This window comes from Xiphophorus couchianus, chromosome 6 (assembly GCF_001444195.1).
Source record: "Xiphophorus couchianus chromosome 6, X_couchianus-1.0, whole genome shotgun sequence".
Classification (NCBI taxonomy): domain Eukaryota; kingdom Metazoa; phylum Chordata; class Actinopteri; order Cyprinodontiformes; family Poeciliidae; genus Xiphophorus; species Xiphophorus couchianus.
The window spans coordinates 28,367,605-28,385,923 of NC_040233.1; the positions used below are offsets into that span (position 1 = coordinate 28,367,605).

General features: G+C 36.3%; 1 protein-coding gene across 1 annotated transcript; it reads right to left on the reverse strand.

The window, feature by feature from the left end:
- Positions 1 to 8,139: 8,139 nt before the first annotated feature.
- LOC114146346 (uncharacterized) lies at positions 8,140 to 18,176 on the reverse strand. Its single transcript, XM_028020322.1, has 6 exons — positions 17,764 to 18,176; positions 17,351 to 17,671; positions 13,707 to 13,745; positions 9,487 to 9,786; positions 8,384 to 8,452; positions 8,140 to 8,289 (listed from the first exon to the last, which is right to left on the reverse strand). Exons 1-6 carry the CDS (start codon positions 17,936 to 17,938, stop codon positions 8,156 to 8,158), a joined length of 1,038 nt encoding a protein of 345 aa, XP_027876123.1. The 5' UTR covers positions 17,939 to 18,176; the 3' UTR covers positions 8,140 to 8,155.
- Positions 18,177 to 18,319: the final 143 nt, after the last annotated feature.

The following is an 18,319-nucleotide window of genomic DNA, read 5'->3' on the forward strand; positions in this document are numbered from 1 at the left end:
TGTTTTGTTTGTGGTTTTTCAAAACAAAACAAGATTATTGAAACAACCTGTTTCAATAATAACAGGTTATGCTCCGTGTTGCATTTCATCACCAGGCTGAACTGATGATCATATCAAACCTGATCTTTAGTAAAAGTCTTTGGTTCTGTTTAAATTAAATTAAAAGTAAAATCATGTCCGATAGAATATTAATACTTTGTGTTGGGCTTTAAATGTTTTATTTTAAGGTTTTAATCATTTAAAATTCCTCAGTCAGTGAATTCTGCTCCGAAACATTTTCATTTTCTTAAAATGTGAATCTGCATCAAACCAAATGAATTATTCTGTGACCGAGATCCGACACGAATCAGCCCCAGACGGCCCCGGCGCCGCGCGTTGGACAGCCCCATCCGCACGCTGACAATAAGACTAAAACATTTTATTAGATTCATAAGCATGTATGATGTAAATATATCTACAGTTTTAATTTTCTAAATATTTATAACAAAAACAAATTTTTCAATTTGAAGTTAAAATGAAATTGAATAAAAGCACAGCAGAAAACCAGCAGCTGGTTTATAACATACATGTTCAATTTACCGCCAGAATTTTGTAAAGTGTAAAATTACACCTTTCATTACTAAACATATAAACTTTATTCTTATAATATATATAAAAATATATCTGTAAATTTTGCATCAACTTTAAAACTGAGATTACATCAAATTAAATTTAGTTTTTTCCAAATAGTTTGATATTTTATTCTTGTAAATTTGCTGAAGTTTGTTAATGATAAAAAAACAAAACAAAACAAACAAAAAAAACTTAAAATCAATTTTAAGTTTTTATTATTTCTTTGCATAATAAAACAAAGTTCATGTGTGGGAACTTATAAAACTTATTAAATTCATTTTTGTTCCTATTTATATCTATATTGCAACACTTTATATTACAGACCAGATTTTTCAAGTTACACATTAATCATATTTTATATATTATATATTATTATATATATTATATTAATTATTCATATTAGTGAAATGCTATGCAGACAGGTGTTTTTGTCTTTATTCTCACTGAAATATTTAAACTGAAACAAGATTGTGGACATGCTGAAATGAAAATTAACATTAAAATTCAACGAAATATAAAACAATCTATTAATTCTGAAATTGAAAATATATACTTTTAAAAACTTGTAAAAACATTTATAGTGATTTAAAATATATTTTTTATAATATTTTATATCTATGTTGGAATATAGATGTAGAAAATATTTCATTAATATTAATTATTTATTCTGTTTGTAGAAGTTTTCTAGTTCTGGTTAAGAAAAAAATAATTTGTCGCTTTAATGATTAAAATCTCTGAAATATATTCTGCCACACAACAATAAAACCTTTTTTATCACATTTATAATAATAATCACATATGATTATAATAATAATAATAATGATAATAACTATTATGATTAGAATGCAAAGTATTCACGGATTGTTGCTGTTGGATGTTATATGAAGTCTTTTTTACATAAATATATATTTTTAAGGATTTTAGTGACAGATAATTAAAAATCATGAGTTTTGTTGATTATTGATTATTGATCGGTTCTGTTGAACCGTTTGTGGTTTTTCATCACATCTTATAAACTGGGCTGGAAAATCCTTCAAGAATTTAATTACTTGAAATTTATTTTAAATTTCTTGTTTTGTTTCTTTCCAACTTTTTTTCAGTTAAATTCCTTCCTTTGTTTTGGTGATGAATGTTCATATTTTTATTGAAATGTTTTTTCTCCTGTCAACCTTCAGAGGTCAGAAAGCAGGAACCTGAGGTGAGCCTGTACTCCGCGGCTCCGGACCGGAAGGAGCCGCGGCCGGACCGGAAGGAGCCGCTGCTATGCGTCGCTTCAGGAATGTTTCCGCCTGTGATCCGGTTCACCTGGAAAAGGAAGAAGGAGGACAGGAAGGAGGAGGTTCTTCCTGCTGGAGCGGAGCAGCTGGAGCTCAGCGAGTCGGGTCGGTTCTCCTCCATCAGGATGGTGGATCCGGATCCTCAGCACATCTACGAGTACCGCTGCTCCGTCCAACATGAAGGGGGCGCTAAAGAGTCTCCATCAAAAACAGGTAAAGCGGCTCAGAGATCCGGTTGGATTCAGCTGTAAGTTACTGAAGAGGCAGAAACCCAGAAAATTTACTCCACCTACAGTAGAAAGTATCTGTCCAAGTATTTACCAAGTATTTGGTAAAAAGTACTGAGGAACTGATGATCAAACATTTAATATTAATAATTACATCATCAGATGGACCAAATCATAACGTTAAATGGAATTTTTGGTATTTTAAGGATGAAAATGGATGAAAATGGCAATTATTCATATACGTAACAAAAAATAACAAAATTAGGCAAAATATTTTTTCCTAAATCAGTTTATTTAAAATTAATAATAATACATTACTTTAATACAAACTTTAACAAAAGCTGCAGGCGTGTGTCGGTGAATTTCTGGTTAAAACATGTTTATTTTCATCCAGATGGCAGAAAATCCAGAAATTTTACTCCAGTAAGAAGAAATACTGGATAATAAAATGACTCAAGTAAAAGCAAAAAGTGCAGCTTGATTAAAATACTTTTGTTTGTTTCAAAGAGTTACTCAGGTAAACGTAACAGAGTGGCTCTGGTTCCTTCAGCAGCTGGTGTTCTATTGTTCTAATGTTCTGATGTTCTGATGTTCCTCTCAGTTCTCCCCCGCCCGCCCGGCCCTCCGCCCCCCACCAGGTCTCTGGGCTTCAGCCAGCAGCTCGTCTTCCTCATTTACTCGCTGCTCATCGCCAAGAATCTGCTCTACTTCTGCAGCCTCTTCCTGATCAGCGTCTGTGGAACCAGCAGAGCTGATTGATGGTTCCCAGTTTGTCCTGGAAACCAGCAGAGCTGAATGATGGTTCCCAGTTTGTCCTGGAAACCAGCAGAGCTGATTGATGGTTCCCAGTTTGTCCTGGAAGCTTCCAGACATGAATGTAAAACTTTCTGTTCAAACTGGATCATAAACGTGAAAACGCTTCTACATGCTGCATTTCTATACGGTTCATCCAACAGGAGATAAAAACGTCATTAATCATTTTAGGAATGTGAAAATATTTTTTTATCTTTTGAATGAAAAATTGCATAAATCTGCTTTGTTTACATTTAATGTTTTTATTGCAAAGAATTTCTTTCATTTTATTCTTTACTCAGTTTATGAATATTTTCTTTTTCTGCCAGCTGAAAATCTTTTAACTCAACCTGAATTAAATCTGAATATTTTCTCTTTATTAGTCTGAATGTAAAGTGATTTTCTGTATCCCATAAATCTGGTGAAATAAAATGTAATTAATAAAGAATTTGTTTCAACTTATTCTGTTTCATTTCACTGAGGTTTTTATTGTAATTTATGATTGTTGTAGTTTAATATGAAGATGTTGGGCATTATCCAAATTAATAAATAAAACAAGAATAAAAAGTGTTATTAAATATAATCATAAAATGTTTTAACATGTACAGAAAAACAAAACAGATTGATGTAAATTAGTGATAATTAATAATAATAAGACAGTCTGAATAAATGCAATCATATAATTTATTGCTATAATTTAATATTTTAAATGCATTTATTATCCTCTATTTTAAATTAAAAACAATCAAATTTACTTTTGAATCTAAATAATAAATAATAAACTCTGATCTTTAATTACTGAGCAGCTGAAGATTCACAAATGATTCTGTGAAAAAGAAAATACAGAAAAATGCTTTGAATTTGGAGACAAGAACTAAAAAACAATAAACAGAATAAAATATAAAGATACAGATTTTTACAGATGAATGCAGCTGAGCAGGACGAGGTTTGGACAGTTGGATCAGATTAGCAATAATCTCCTGCTGGGTTTGATCGTCATCAGCTGCTGTGGTCCTGCAGCTGTGTGGGTTTGTGCTCTGCAGCCTCCACACCGTTAGCTGTGGCTTCTCACCTTAATAACACAATGACAGTTACAAGCATCGACTGAAACAATCGTTCAGGAAGCACCTGTTTCTTCATCTGAGAGAGAAACAGCTCAGAGCTGAACTCACAGCTCAGCAATCAGCTCTGATCACAGTGAATCACATCAGTCTGTTCAATGGCTCAAATACATTCTAATAATTATCAGTAAAGACTGAAACACCAACAGCTGAATCTAAACTCTGATCAGTTTTTCTGTGTTTCTGTTGATGCAGCAGGAAGATTTCAGCTCACAGGAACAAACAAAGCAGCAACAAAACCACCGAGACAGAAACTCAAACCACTGAGACAAACATTCACCTTGTTCTGTTCCTGTGACCAGGCGGCCATGTTGGTTCTGATCCGGTCTGGTCGATCAGAGGAGTCTGGACGTCTCCATCACAGCTGACCTAACTGGTTTGGTCTCTGAGGACCAGCTCTGCACTGGTTTCCATCAGGCTGATCACACAAACTGCTGGCAGCTTTACAGCGGAGTCCCTCAGGGCCGAGTGCTCGGTCCTGTTACCATGGCAACCCCCAGTCCCAGCACCGATCCTCTGATGACTCTTTCTGGGTCTCATCAGAACCATCTCCTGTCATTCAGAACCAGATGGATCCTGACCTCCTGGGCCTGAACCCGGGTCAGACTGAGGTTCTGTTGGACCTGAACCCGGGTCAGACTGAGGTTCTGTTGGACCTGATTGTTGTTCTAACACCTTAAACCACAAACCAACTAAAAGCTCTTGGATGGAAACTTGATGATTCTGATCCACTTCCACCAGAACATTCTGGTTCTGGCTGCGACTGTCACGAATTGGTGGTGTGAGGTGGTGAGGCAGACACGATGGAACCAGGTATAGCAGGAAAATGATCTTTTAATAATGAAAATGGTCCAACATAATCCACAAAAACCAGGCAGCACAACTGAGCAGAAGCCAGGGCTCAACGCCGGCAGCAACTGATTAAACGAATGGACAACAAGAAGGACTGAGGAAATATTGGACACGGACCCGACCAGGAACAAGGACACAGGTGGAGTTAAATACACAGAGGGTATCAAGGAAAGAGACACACCTGGGAAATAATCAAGGGGAGACAGGACAACACGGAGACTCAGAGACAGAAACTCGAAATAAATACACAGAAAAACACGGAACATGACAGCGACTTGTCACAAAACTTCATTAAGTTTCTGTTAATCATTTAAATTCTGTTATGACATTTATGTGACCTTTTATATTTTAAAAACATTTGTAAGTATCTGAGACTAAAATACTTTAACTTTACATTTTCTGATGACGTCAGAAGATTTAAATATCAAAATTTCAGTCTACATGGTGAACAGCGCCCTCTGCTGCCACAGTATGATGATGATTATAAGATTTTATAATCCTGTTCAGATGTGTTTCTAGTTTTATGTCACATCTTTCTTTAGTTTCTGGTTCTGGTTATAAATTCCATCATTTTTATTGTAAAATCTTCAGAATAATTCACTCCATGCCATAAAGGTTTGATGCAGCACTTTAGCTATTTGTTATAATTTGATTTGTTGGTAGGAAATCTCAGTTTAGAGCATTTTTAATCTGTCTCTTCTGAACAACCCATGGTCTGAAACTGGAAAAATAAACTAAAAAGAAATAAAACATTTTCTATGATCTGCTGGCGTCCTTATGTTGAGTAAAATATTTTGTATTTATATATTTCAACACTCAGAAGTTCATCAGGTTGAGCTGAAGTTTAAACTTTAAAATTAGGAGGAAAGGATTTATCTGAAAGATGCTGTAGGGAGTGAAACTCCTGGGATTTAAACTAACAACCTTCTCTCAGGTCTTCCGCCCCCTGCTGGACTGGAGCGGAACAGCAGAATGGAACCAGAACATCCTCCGAACCAGACCAGAACTTTCTAAAGTCATTAATGGAGCAGATTTTAACAAGAATATTTCATACAGTAAAAATGATTTTCAGTCTTTCTACTCATCTGTGTTACACTATAATAATACCTGAGGAAACGTGAGTCAGCCTTTAGTTCCACCTTTAATTCTCCCTGTTTATCTGTGTCTTGACTTAGAATTAATGTTTCTATATTTACATGATTAGATTAGATAGCATTTATTGTCATTGAACAGGATTCAACAAAATTCCTATTGCAACTCCCGTGCCAAAAAGTTATGTTACTACAGTTAAACATGATTCACATTCATTCATTTTGAAGCTGCTTTGAATATTTTCTCCACTGAATGTAAATCAGAAGCAGCGCCACCTTCAGGTTGTTACCTACAATACAATCACTGATGGTTTATCTTAGTATAAAAACTAACTGCATACATGTAATGAATATGTAGTGAACGGTCAAATAAATCCAGCATAAAAACAGACGTATAATAATAATAATAATAATAATAATTAAAGCCACAGGCTGGTTAAATGTTCCAGATGGTTTGTTTGTCGGTTTGGTTTGTTGGTTTGCAGCTGCAGCATTTCTGACAAAAGATCAAATTCATTTATTTTTATCAAAACCTGTTGGTTCATAACAACATGATTATTCTAATTAATGCACTGAGGATTTAAGATGCTTGTAATTATAAATACTAAACTAAAATTATTTTAGTTTGAGTTTAATGGATAAAAACAGAATATCAACCAAATATCTTGAGCCAAACTGACTTGTTCTTGGTGAAAATAAATATTTGATCAAAACATGAATTCTGATTTGCTATAGATTGTTTCCTTTTGTAATCATTAAATCTAAATCTGGAGATTCACTGACTTTGATATGATTTGTTAGAAAACCATCCATAACTCATCTTCTGATGGAGAGAAGATTCTTGGTGTATCAGGATATTTACTGGCCTTTCAGTGGATCTGCATGAAGCTCATTGTATCAAACCGAATCATTCTGGATCAAGTTGATGTGAATCCATTTCAGTTCAAACAGGTCAGTTTGTCCTGCTGACTGAATCTGTTCCTCCATGAAGCTTTGAGGATCCAAACTGACATTTTATATTTTCTGGACATTTGAACAACATCCCCAGCAGCTTCACCTTCATGCTGATGAGTCAACTGTTTCCACCTGAAGCTGGTTACCTGGTGCAGAGCAGACCTGGTCACATGTTCATCAGAGCCTGACTGATGTGATTCACTGTGATCAGAGCTGATTGCTGAGCTGTGAGTTCAGCTCTGAGCTGTTTCTCTCTCAGATGAAGAAACAGGTGCTTCCTGAACGATTGTTTCAGTTGATGCTTGTAACTGTCATTGTGTTATTAAGGTGAGAAGCCACAGCTAACGGTGTGGAGGCTGCAGAGCACAAACCCACACAGCTGCAGGAACCAAGTCTGATTGGCTGCCAGCAGTTTGGTCGGTTCTAATAACCACTGAGAACAGATTCATATCTGCTGCTCTACAAACTCATCATCTGCTCCGTCTCTGTGGTTTGGTTCTGCTTCCTGGAAACATTTTCATTGTGTTTATTTAGATCAACATCAGAGCTGATAGATTATAATGTTAACTGGGTCATTAGTCCAGTTAGACGACCTTCTTTAATTCTCACTGATCTGCTGCTGATGAAATATTTCATGGCTCCTGATGAACTCAGGAGCCTCATGGAGCCACATTCACACCTCAGGCCCGACTCATCAAACCTCTGGACGTTTCAGCAGCTGGAGCTTCACAGGAAACATTTAGTAGAAAATAGAAAACAGATTTATTCTTTCAGCGTCGCAGGATTTATTCAGAGCAAAAACAAAATGCATATTTAAGCAATTACTGTAGAAAAAACATTTGGACAAAATCAGAGTTTTTAAATCTTTACAACACAAATTTGACAGAAACAATTTTAAACAACATGAATAGAAATGTTTTCTCAAAGCTTATTATTTCTTCTTCATGAGTCAGTTTCAGCATAAATGTTTAGAATAATAATAAATTATTTTTAAAAAACTAAACTTTTGTATAAGTCAATGATGTTAAATCTGCTGGAACTGATTTAGTTTCCTTCACAGCAAATTGTTCTGATGTCTGATTGGTTGAGAATATCTGACTTTATTAAAGCAAAGAAGCTGCAGAACTAATTAAAATGAAGCTAAAGTTGAATAAATGATTTTCAGTGATTAATAATAAAATCCTGAGTTGATGCAGCCTGGCAGGAGAAGCAGCAGCAGCAGCAGAGATTCATCTGGGGTCCGGGCCCTTGTTCCTGAGGACCATCAGCAGAGAGAGGCCACTGCAGTACACCAGACTCTTCACTATCAGCACTGAGTAGAGCAGGCAGAGCAGCTTCACCCGGCACTGAGACTGGAAGGACACTGACAGACACACAGACACAGAGACCTGATCAATCTGCACATCCAGCTCCTGCTGAGCTGCAGCTCATCTGGGTTTGTCAGCAGCTGATCTTACAGGCGTGTTGCTGCAGTTCTGCCTGGTCTGGTTTCTGTGGAGGACAGGAAGCTGCTGCAGCTGGAAGCTCTGGAGCAGAAAAGGAGGAAAAGTTTGGAGAGAAACAGAGAAATGTCCGTCCTCTGCTGCTCTGCTGCCTGACAGCGACTCACATGAAGCTGAGGGAGTCGCTCACTGAGCAGCAGAGATTTAGATTTTATTCACATTTCATTATTTATCAGCTTTTAACAGATTGTATCATTATGGTGGTGAAATAATAAAGTGTTATTATGCAGCTAAGTTTTATTAAAGAGTGATTATATTATCAGATCCATTCCTGCTGGCACCAGGCTCACTAGCGCCCCCACCAGGCTAACGTTGGTGTTTTAATCTGTAACGTTGACAGATTAAAGAGTCTTTCATGGTCAGCATGTGAACACAGACTGAGGTCAGAGGTCACCAGAACTCTGGAACCACTTCCTGTCTTTACCGGTTTCCACGGCAACAGCTTCAGAGAATAAAATGACAAGTCATTGAAAATGATAAAAAAAACATTTAAACACTTTAATTAGGATAAAACAACTGAAGTTTCTATTTTTATAGTCTGTGTTTATGTATTATTAATAATGTTTTCCAATAAAATATTTATATGGTGATAATTTCAAACTTCCTGTCAACATTAAACATTTTCTAAACCTCGGTGGATGACTGGAGCGGCTCAGGTTTAGAGAGTTTTCTGCTGAAACTGTTAATATTCATCAGCTTCCATGCTGCATTAATAATGAAGTTATGACTTTATTAATAATGAAGTTATAACTTTATTAATAATGAAGTTATGACTTTATTAATAATGAAGTTATGACTATTAATAATGAAGTTAGCTTCATGTTAACAGCTACTCTCTGTTAGCTTTCATGCTAACAGCTACTGTCTGCTAGCTTCATGCAGGTCTGTGCCGTTTCTATGTTCTAATGTTACGGATCAAATGTGATGCTCATGTCTATGTTTAGTTATTAATTATTGATTTGATTCTTCTTGTTTTATAAAGTAAATGACTGGTTATTTTCTGGACGCCTCTCTTGTTTTGGATCCTGTGAGGAGAAACAGCTACGCAGCTTCATCACCTTGTGTTGTAGGGGCCTCCACTGGGCCCCCCTCATGCTGCACAGAGCAGCGGTATCTAGATGTGCTGAGAAGATCCCGATCCACCAGTAAGATGGAGGCGGTGCGGTTCGGCTCTCTGAGCTCCAGCTGCTCTCCAGAGGTCAGATCTTTCTCTCCATCGTCCTCCAGTGTTTTCCAGGAGAACTTGACCTCAGGAGGAAACATGCCTGAGGCCAGACACAGCAGGAAGCCCCTCCTGCCCCGCCGGGCGCTGGATGCTGCTGGGTACACGCTCACCATGGGCTTCACTACCGGATCACCTGGAGGTTGGCAGCAGAAACAAGCAGACAGACACACATCCAGCCAGTCAGCAGCAGAAACTCTCATCACAGTTTAATACGTTATGTTAGAAACACTAAGAAACTTTTCCACATGATTCAGAGTTTAGACTCCAAGGATCAGCTGCTGCAGACGATCCAGAGATTCAACTGGAATCAGTTCATTACCAGAGAAACGACCAGAGTGGCTCTGATTGATTGTCTCATTTATTCTGTTTAAAAGCAACAGATTTTTATTAGAACAGAAAATTTATATGTTTTAAATCCGATTTTAAACTTTACAGAAATTAATCTGCTGGTTTAAGAGATTTTAACTGTTTGTTTGTAATAATTCAGTTTATTTATTTATTTAGCTCCAATTCACACCAAATGAAGATACTTTATAAAAATATCATTTTAATTCCATCATATATATTCCAGTTGATCCTGGTTACCAACAGTTCAGTAAACTCCATTAATCATTCAAAGTAGATTAAACGTTTCTATGGAAACCAGCAGATCGATTGATTGTTTTATAGATTTATCAGCTCAGATGAAGTTTTTCAGTCAAACTGGTTTAGTTTCCTCTACTTCCTGTCTTCACTCTGGGGCCCCACAGGGCCCCATGTTGGGCTCCTGCTTTCCTCTTTGTTTCTCTTTGGTTCTAATTAAAGAAACTTTGGTTTCCTGCCACTCAGTCGTCACGGCGACGGCTCTCCGGCTCCTCGTCTGATTTATTGTTCGTCTGACAGAAAGAAACTTTTTACATTTAAACGAGTTAAAAACCAAAATAATGTTTGATGGAAAATCTGAACTATTTCAGTTTATCAGGCTGAACATTAAATAATATATAAAACTACAGATATTAAACAATTTAAATTATGATACATTTTATGCAAATTATTGGAAGAAACATTTTTATTTTAAATAATTAATATTAAATTAGTTGATTTTCTTGCCACACAGTAACACTAGTTCACTATAAAACTGTTTTCATATATATGATCAAATTTAAACAATTTAATTTTTAAATCTGTAAAGTTTTAGTTGAAATCTAAACTCATAGATTGATGCGACAAAATGTCAAATTTTATATCCAGCTGTAATAAATGTAATAAATATCTTCCACAATTTAACTATATTTACATTTGAACTCTTAATTTTTCTAATAACTTTTCAATATTTGAAAACTGATATGAAAAAATAATAATTACAAATTATGTTTCTCACCTCCGAATAATTTATTTTATATTTAAAGAAAATGTAAATGACTGAATGTTGGTCATATTTTTAGTTGGTTTTCCATATTTATAAATAATACATTTAAACATTGGTAACATAAAGTGTTTCTTAAACATCTTTATGAAACTTTTGAGGTTTTTTAGGTAAAAACCTTTTTAAAGTTTTCTGAACCTTCCTGTGAATATTTGTAAGATTTTCAATTCTTTACCAGATGAACATTTTTATCCACTTCAGAGACTTTAAAACGTTAAAGATGATAAACACAAAATATCTTTAACCTTCTAAATATTTTATAAAATAATAACTTTTCATTTTCACTTTAAGGAAACCACAGAGTTTTTCTTCTTTACTAATGACAGAAACATTTTAAGTTGTAATTTAAAACAGCTGAAGGAAAATAAAAGTTCTTACCGGTTACAAACAGTTTGGTTCCAGAACCAAAGATCGGGTAATTATAACTGCCACACAGTGAGACAGATCCATACAAAAACCCGTCTGATGCTTTTGGTCGGATTATTATTATTATTATTATTATTATTATTATTATTATTATTATTATTCTCTCTCAGCTTCATGTAACTCTGAGGTTTAGCATTTAGTAAATCTATAAAGAATATTTTACAGTAATTAGACTTTTACAGAATATTATTACTTGGTCACTGAGAGTTTTCAGATATTATTCTCCAATATTTAAAAATATATAAATACTACATTTACTTTAAAATATTCTTGGATTTTTGAACATGTTTTTCATCAATTGTTGATATTTCCTTGATTCATTTTCTATTAATGATAAAAACTAAACATGTAAATTCTGAAGCAGCAGAAACACATTAAACACATTAAACCATTTTAACTTCTACAGTGAAACCAGTAAATGTTGGTTCTTACCAGTTACAAACAGTTTGGTTCCAGAACCAAAGATCCATTCATCCCACAGTGAGACAGACTGATACAAAAACCCATCAGCTGCTTTCTGCTTTTATCATATTCAGTTTTTCTCTGTTCGCTTTGTGTAACTCTGAGTTTTAGTCCTAAATAAAATATTAAATTAAGTCTTTCAGTTATTAGACTTAATAACAAAAAAGATAATCACCTCCAACAGCTGAAAAAAGACATTTAGCTGTTTGTGAATTTTACATCCGTTTTCATAAATGTCCACATTTTATAATATGACTTTCTACTAATGAAAACCAGTAAATGTTGATTCTTACCAGTTACAAACAGTTTGGTTCCAGAACCAAAGAGATATTCCCATGCACAGTGAGACAGACTGATACAAAAACCCATCAGCTGCTTTCTAGTTTTATTATCTCAGTGTTTCTCTGTCAGTTTCAAGTTTTATCAGTTAAAACTGCTAAAACTGTCTAATTAATTAGTGTAATTAGACAGTAATTACAGTGTAATTACTGTAAAAGACTATTTTACAATAATTAGACTTTTACAGAATATATTGCAGAGTTAGAGTTACTGAGAGTTTACAGATACTCTCTAATTATTGGTTAAAATACTACATTTATTTCATAAAGTTGTCCTTGAACATGTTTCCCACATTGAATTTTAGCATTTAGTTAACATATAAAGAATATTTTATAGTAATATAGAGGTTTATCAACAATCTTAGCCAATATTACAGGGTCACTGAGAGTTTTCAGATATTATTGTCCAATATTTTAAAAAATATATATAAACTACATTTATTTTAGAATATTCTTGGATTTTTGAACATGTTTTTCATCAATTGTTGATATTTCCTTGATTCATTTTCTATTAATGATAAAAACTAAACATGTAAATCCTGAAGCAGCAGAAACACATTAAACACATTTTAGCTTCTACAGTAAAACCAGTAAATGTTGGTTCTTACCAGTTACAAACAGTTTGGTTCCAGAACCAAAGATCCAGTCATATGTCCACAGTGAGACAGACTGATACAAAAACCTGTCGGCTGATTTCTGCTTTTATTATATTACATTTTTCTCTGTCAGCTTCATGTAGCTTTGAGTTTTAGCAGTCAGTAAATATTGAAAGAATATTTTATAGTAATTATAATTTATAAACAATATTATCAGATATTGCAGTGTGAGAGTCACTGAGAGTTTTCACAAGTTATCCAACATTTAACAGTTTATTTAATAAATTTGTTCAGAGTTTTTTCTAACATGTTTTTCATGAATTGACATTTTTATATTAAATTATCTTCTACAAAGAACCAAATTAGGAGAATATGGGCCTTGAGTTGCAGCCAGATTTGCTGCCCTATCCTCTAAGGAAAAATGATTTTATTTATTAAAATCATTGAATATTAATAGACATCAACAGGTTTTCTTACATCAGCAGGTTTGAACTGATTTAATATTTTTTCTACCCAATAACTCCATGTTGTTTCTAAATAAATCAACATAATTTTCAAATACTTAGATGTTGTTTATATCCACAAAATTCCTAAAAATTAAAACTCACATGGTTTGGGGCGATGAGTTTTATATGATTATGTTTAAAACACAAATTCATTAAAAACAGACAAGAAAAATCTGTGGCCCCAAAACATGTGAGCCCTGGGCTACTGCCACGATCCGCCTTTTATATAGTCGCTGTTTCTAGTAATAAAAATTACATTTAAATCCTGAAACAGCAAAAAGTGAGATTAAACAATAAAACCAGTAAATGTTGATTCTTACCAGTTACAAACAGTTTGGTTCCAGAACCAAAGAGATAATCTCTACACAGTGAGAAACTCTGATACAAAAACCCATCAGCTGTTTTCTGCTTTTATTATATTCAGTTTTTTCTCTTTCAGCTTCATGTAACTCTGAGTTTTATCATTTAGTAAATGTATAAATATTTTACAATAATTAAACATTTATCAACAATATTAGTAGATATTACAGATTTAGAGTTACTGTGAGTTTACAGATATTGACTAATATTAGTTAAAATACTACATTTAAATTATAAAGTTGTCCTTGAACAAGTTTCTCATGAATCATTTATATTTTTATAATTAATTATCAACTAATGATAAAATCTAACATGTAAATCCTGAAGCAGCAGAAAGTGACTCTAAACCCATTCTAACTTCTCCAGTAAACCCAGTAAGTGTTGGTTCTTACTTGTAACATCCAGTCTGGTTCCAGAACCAAACGGTACCAGTATCCTCCACAGAAACCGGTCTGCTGCTGAACGGGTCGGCTGAGGGGAACCGGTCCAGATGATGCAGCAGGATCAGATTTCAGCTCCATGATGAGTTTCTCTGATGTTCACATCAACATGGCTGCTGAAGTTGCTGTGAGGTTCTGAGTGGATCCTTGGCAGAACCATCAGAAATGTGCTGTGAAGGTCCAAAGTAGGTCTGAAGGAAGCTCTGCAGACATCATGTCTGAAAGCTCCCATCTCTCCCAGTGGGTCTCCTGGTTTGTTGGGACGTCGTCTTGCTGAAAGTCTTCAGTGTTTCAGTCTGAGCTGCAGCTGCTGAGATCTCCTGAGATCATGAATGCAGCATGGAGGTCTGTGGTTTCCTGGAGGCTGATGGAGTCATGAAGCTCACACTGATCAGGTGGGATGGAGGCAGCAGAGGTCATGACCTTTGACCTGCTGTGAGTCTGCTGATGTTCTTTACAGGCAGCGGCGGCTCCAGAGTTTTATTTCTGCAGATGCTAAAGGGGAGCAAAGCATTTTACTGAGGTTCTACGACGGATCTTTTTTTCCTATAGTTATCAACAGACGCATTAATATTATTATTTTAATTAGACTGATTTGAGTTTATTTGACGTCAGCATGAAGCTTTGAGCCATTAGCCAGATGACTTCCAGATAATAAATGACATTGTTTAGGTTAAAACATATTTATGACAAAGGAGAAACCAAGTATTGACTCTTTACAACTGTCATGGTGTGATCAATTCTCTGAACCCACATGTGCAGAACACACTCCGGAGGCAGATCAGGTTAGGGAAATTTATTAGAAAAACAACGTGCAGATATGTACAGGTGAAGGTGAGAGGTCTCTCTCTTATTCTCTCTGGCAAGGGCTGGATCTCTGGGATCTAGTGAGAACAGAATAGGGTGAGTACAGGGGCGTGGGAGCCCTCAGTCCCTAACACGGCTATGGTCTTACTTGAGGATTTACAGGGGAAAGCTCGGCTGGAGATCTGGGACTGGTGGGTCCGCGAGGCCGGGGCTCAGGGAAGGGGGGTGGGCTGGTAAGCGGAAGAACAGGAATCCAGGGTGGAAAAACCTTCCAGCCAGTAACTCGGGTCAGGCGGCCAAGGCGTCACGGAGGGGCAACCTGGGAAGAGGTTACACGAAATTAGTTACTTCAAGAAACAGGTTGGTCAGAGGATGGCTAGTAACAACAGATACCATAACTGGCTACACTCTGGCACTGGAGTGTCGGCAGCTCCATCCAGATATACTCCTCCAAATGAGTCAGATATGTGTCAGGTGTGCAGCCGCGAAACCACGCCCTCCAGGAACCTCCAGGAAGCCCCCTGGTGGAAAAAGTGGGAAAGAACCCCAGCCAGCCTTCCCCAGATCCCAACAACTACGTCACTTAATCATTCGAAGCTCCATGTTGTAGATCAGAAGTGAGAATCTGAAGTATTGAACATGGTTACTGATGGTTACCTTCTCCATAATGTGATATTTCATATCTTTCTAATCATATTTACTTATAAAATATATGAATGTTAATCTTCTTACCTTGTATAAAGTGTTTGCTGTAAATCCTCGGTTCCACCAACAGCTGCCAGTCATTATGATTGACGGCTGATATCATCTCATCTTTCCTGGTTAAAATAAAAAGACAAGTTTGGTTTTGACTCTTGTCTGTCTGTGCAGCAGCTTGTGAGCATTTTACTGTGAAATCAACTCAATAAAAGTGATATTATGAACCACATGTAGGTATTTTGACAGGCTTTATACAGGAGAGCAGGTTTGGACATCCAGACAGTGACGTCATGTGCAAAGAGTCATATTGTCATATTTGGTTTTTATTTATTTAAATTAACTTGTGTTTATTTAATTGGCTAATTAAATAAACAGTACAGGACCTGATTTAACTATCTATAAATGTTCTTATGATAAAAAATGTTATGTTTAAAACCGGTTACCTTCATACTGACTAACATTTGGTAGTTTGCTGTGATAAACACTGTTAATATCGTCGAAGTCAGTTCATCTAGATAAAGGTTGGACACTTTCTGACAAATTGTGACCACCGATTGGTCAGTTGCTGACCAAAACCCTGCAATGATTGGAGGAGGATCGCTCCTCGTCTGCATGGGGGCGGAGCCTGCATCATGTCAATTGTTTCCAGGAAGTGATAATAAGTTCACATCCTCTTGTGTTTTTAACTCAGTATATAATAATTTCTTTTGTTTTGTGTCTTTTGATGAAAGTGCAACAACAAATACTTATAAGTAATGTTACATTAATAAAAACTAAATCTATATTTCCTGGTGGCGCTATGAGGAAGTTATGACTTTTCCATTGGAGCTTTATGGCGCCACCACTGTTTACAGGAAGAGGGGCCCTAAATCATTTTCTGCCTCAGGCCCCATACAACCTTGGACCGGCCCTGCATGATGAACATCTCTGCTGGATTGAAGAACAAATATGGAGATTTAATGAATGTGGTTCTAGAGACAGAAAAGGTTTTTCTTGTTTGGGTTTTAATAATCGTCACAGAGTTGGTTTGGAAGAGAGGAGAGGAGAGGAGAGGAGAGGAGAGGAGAGGAGTACAGGTATACAGGTTTACTGTATAAAGTATAAGAATTATTAAATGTAGATTAAAATCAATTAGTTTTTTTGTACAACAGTTAAATTTAAAACATGTAAAGTTGGGTAAACTTTTCACCAAGTTAAAGATTTTAAACTTTAAATGTTGGAAATGTTTCCAGAAGATTTAAAGATGAAAAACTTCAGATCATCCATGAAGAAAAACCAACATTTGTCCTGCTGGTGGCGCTAGAGAAACATCAGGATCTCAGCAGAATATCAGGTTCCTCTGAGAAACTGATGGACAAAATGCTGACCTGAGATCAGTTGAAGATTTAACCTCAGACTGATTAGTGTTTGTCAGGATGATGAAGACGCTGATCTCTTCAATCCAGTAACTCACAACATGAATTAAGATAATAAATGTTGAAATAAATATAATAAAATGATGAAACATTAAAGACTAAAACTCAGAGAGTCTCTGTGTGAGATGGAGGTGAAATCAGTGAACCTGGGCTGTGGTTTACTGCTCTCTATGTCACAAACTGACATCTGATCATCTGGAGGTTTTTGTTCAGGCTGAAGGAATCATTTCTCACTGTGGGAACCAGACTTCCAACAGCCGCAGTAGTAGGAGGCTGAATGATCTTCTCTAATATTTTGAATCTTCAATGAACAGCCGTTCTGAATTTTCTCAGAGAAGAAATCATTTTTCTGGGGATGATCGTACCTGTTCATAATTGCACAGCTACTTCTATGGTAACGAAAAATGATCTTAAATGTTTCTGTTTCTTTCTTCTGGTACCAGTATGTCTCATCATCATAATAACACTGCCCAGTTCCTCCACAGCTGAAGGAGACGCTCTGCCCGGTTCTCCTGGTCAGAGTTAAATCGTCCTGAACCAGGTGTGTTGCCATGGCAGCCAGCGCTGTAGAGACACAGACAGACAGGTGGAGGTTAGTGTGACAGTGTTTGTTCCAGGTGGGCTTTGTTGGCTCCTGATTGGCTGGAAACACTCACCTGAACCCAGCCAGCACAGAGCAGCAGCTGGGAGGAAAAGCATTGTGTGCAGTGGAGTTTCCTCTGGTGAACCTGGGGAGAAGTGGCGCTCTGATGCAGCTGAGGCCAAACAAGGACGAGCTGAGAGATCAGACCAGGGCCACGTGGTTTCTAGCAGAGGAACCAAAGCTCCCATCAGCCCCTGCAGCCCACAGAGAAGAGGAGGCTGCTGATTGGATAATCAGGGGAAGATGCTGATTGGATCATCAGAGGAAGATGCTGATTGGACAATCAGAGGAAGATGCTGATTGGACAATCAGAGGAAGCTGCTGATTGGACAATCAGAGGAAGCTGCTGATTGGACAATCAGAGGAAGATGCTGATTGGACAATCAGAGGAAGCTGCTGATTGGACAATCAGAGGAAGCTGTTGCTGCTGCTTTCTGCAGCTGGACTGGAGTCTGATGTAAAAAATCAGCCTCTCTACCAAAAGATGGCGCTGTTGTATTGCATTTGATTCACAATCAGTGAAGCTATCATTAACTTCAAAGATAAATGTGAATGTTTAACTGTAGTAA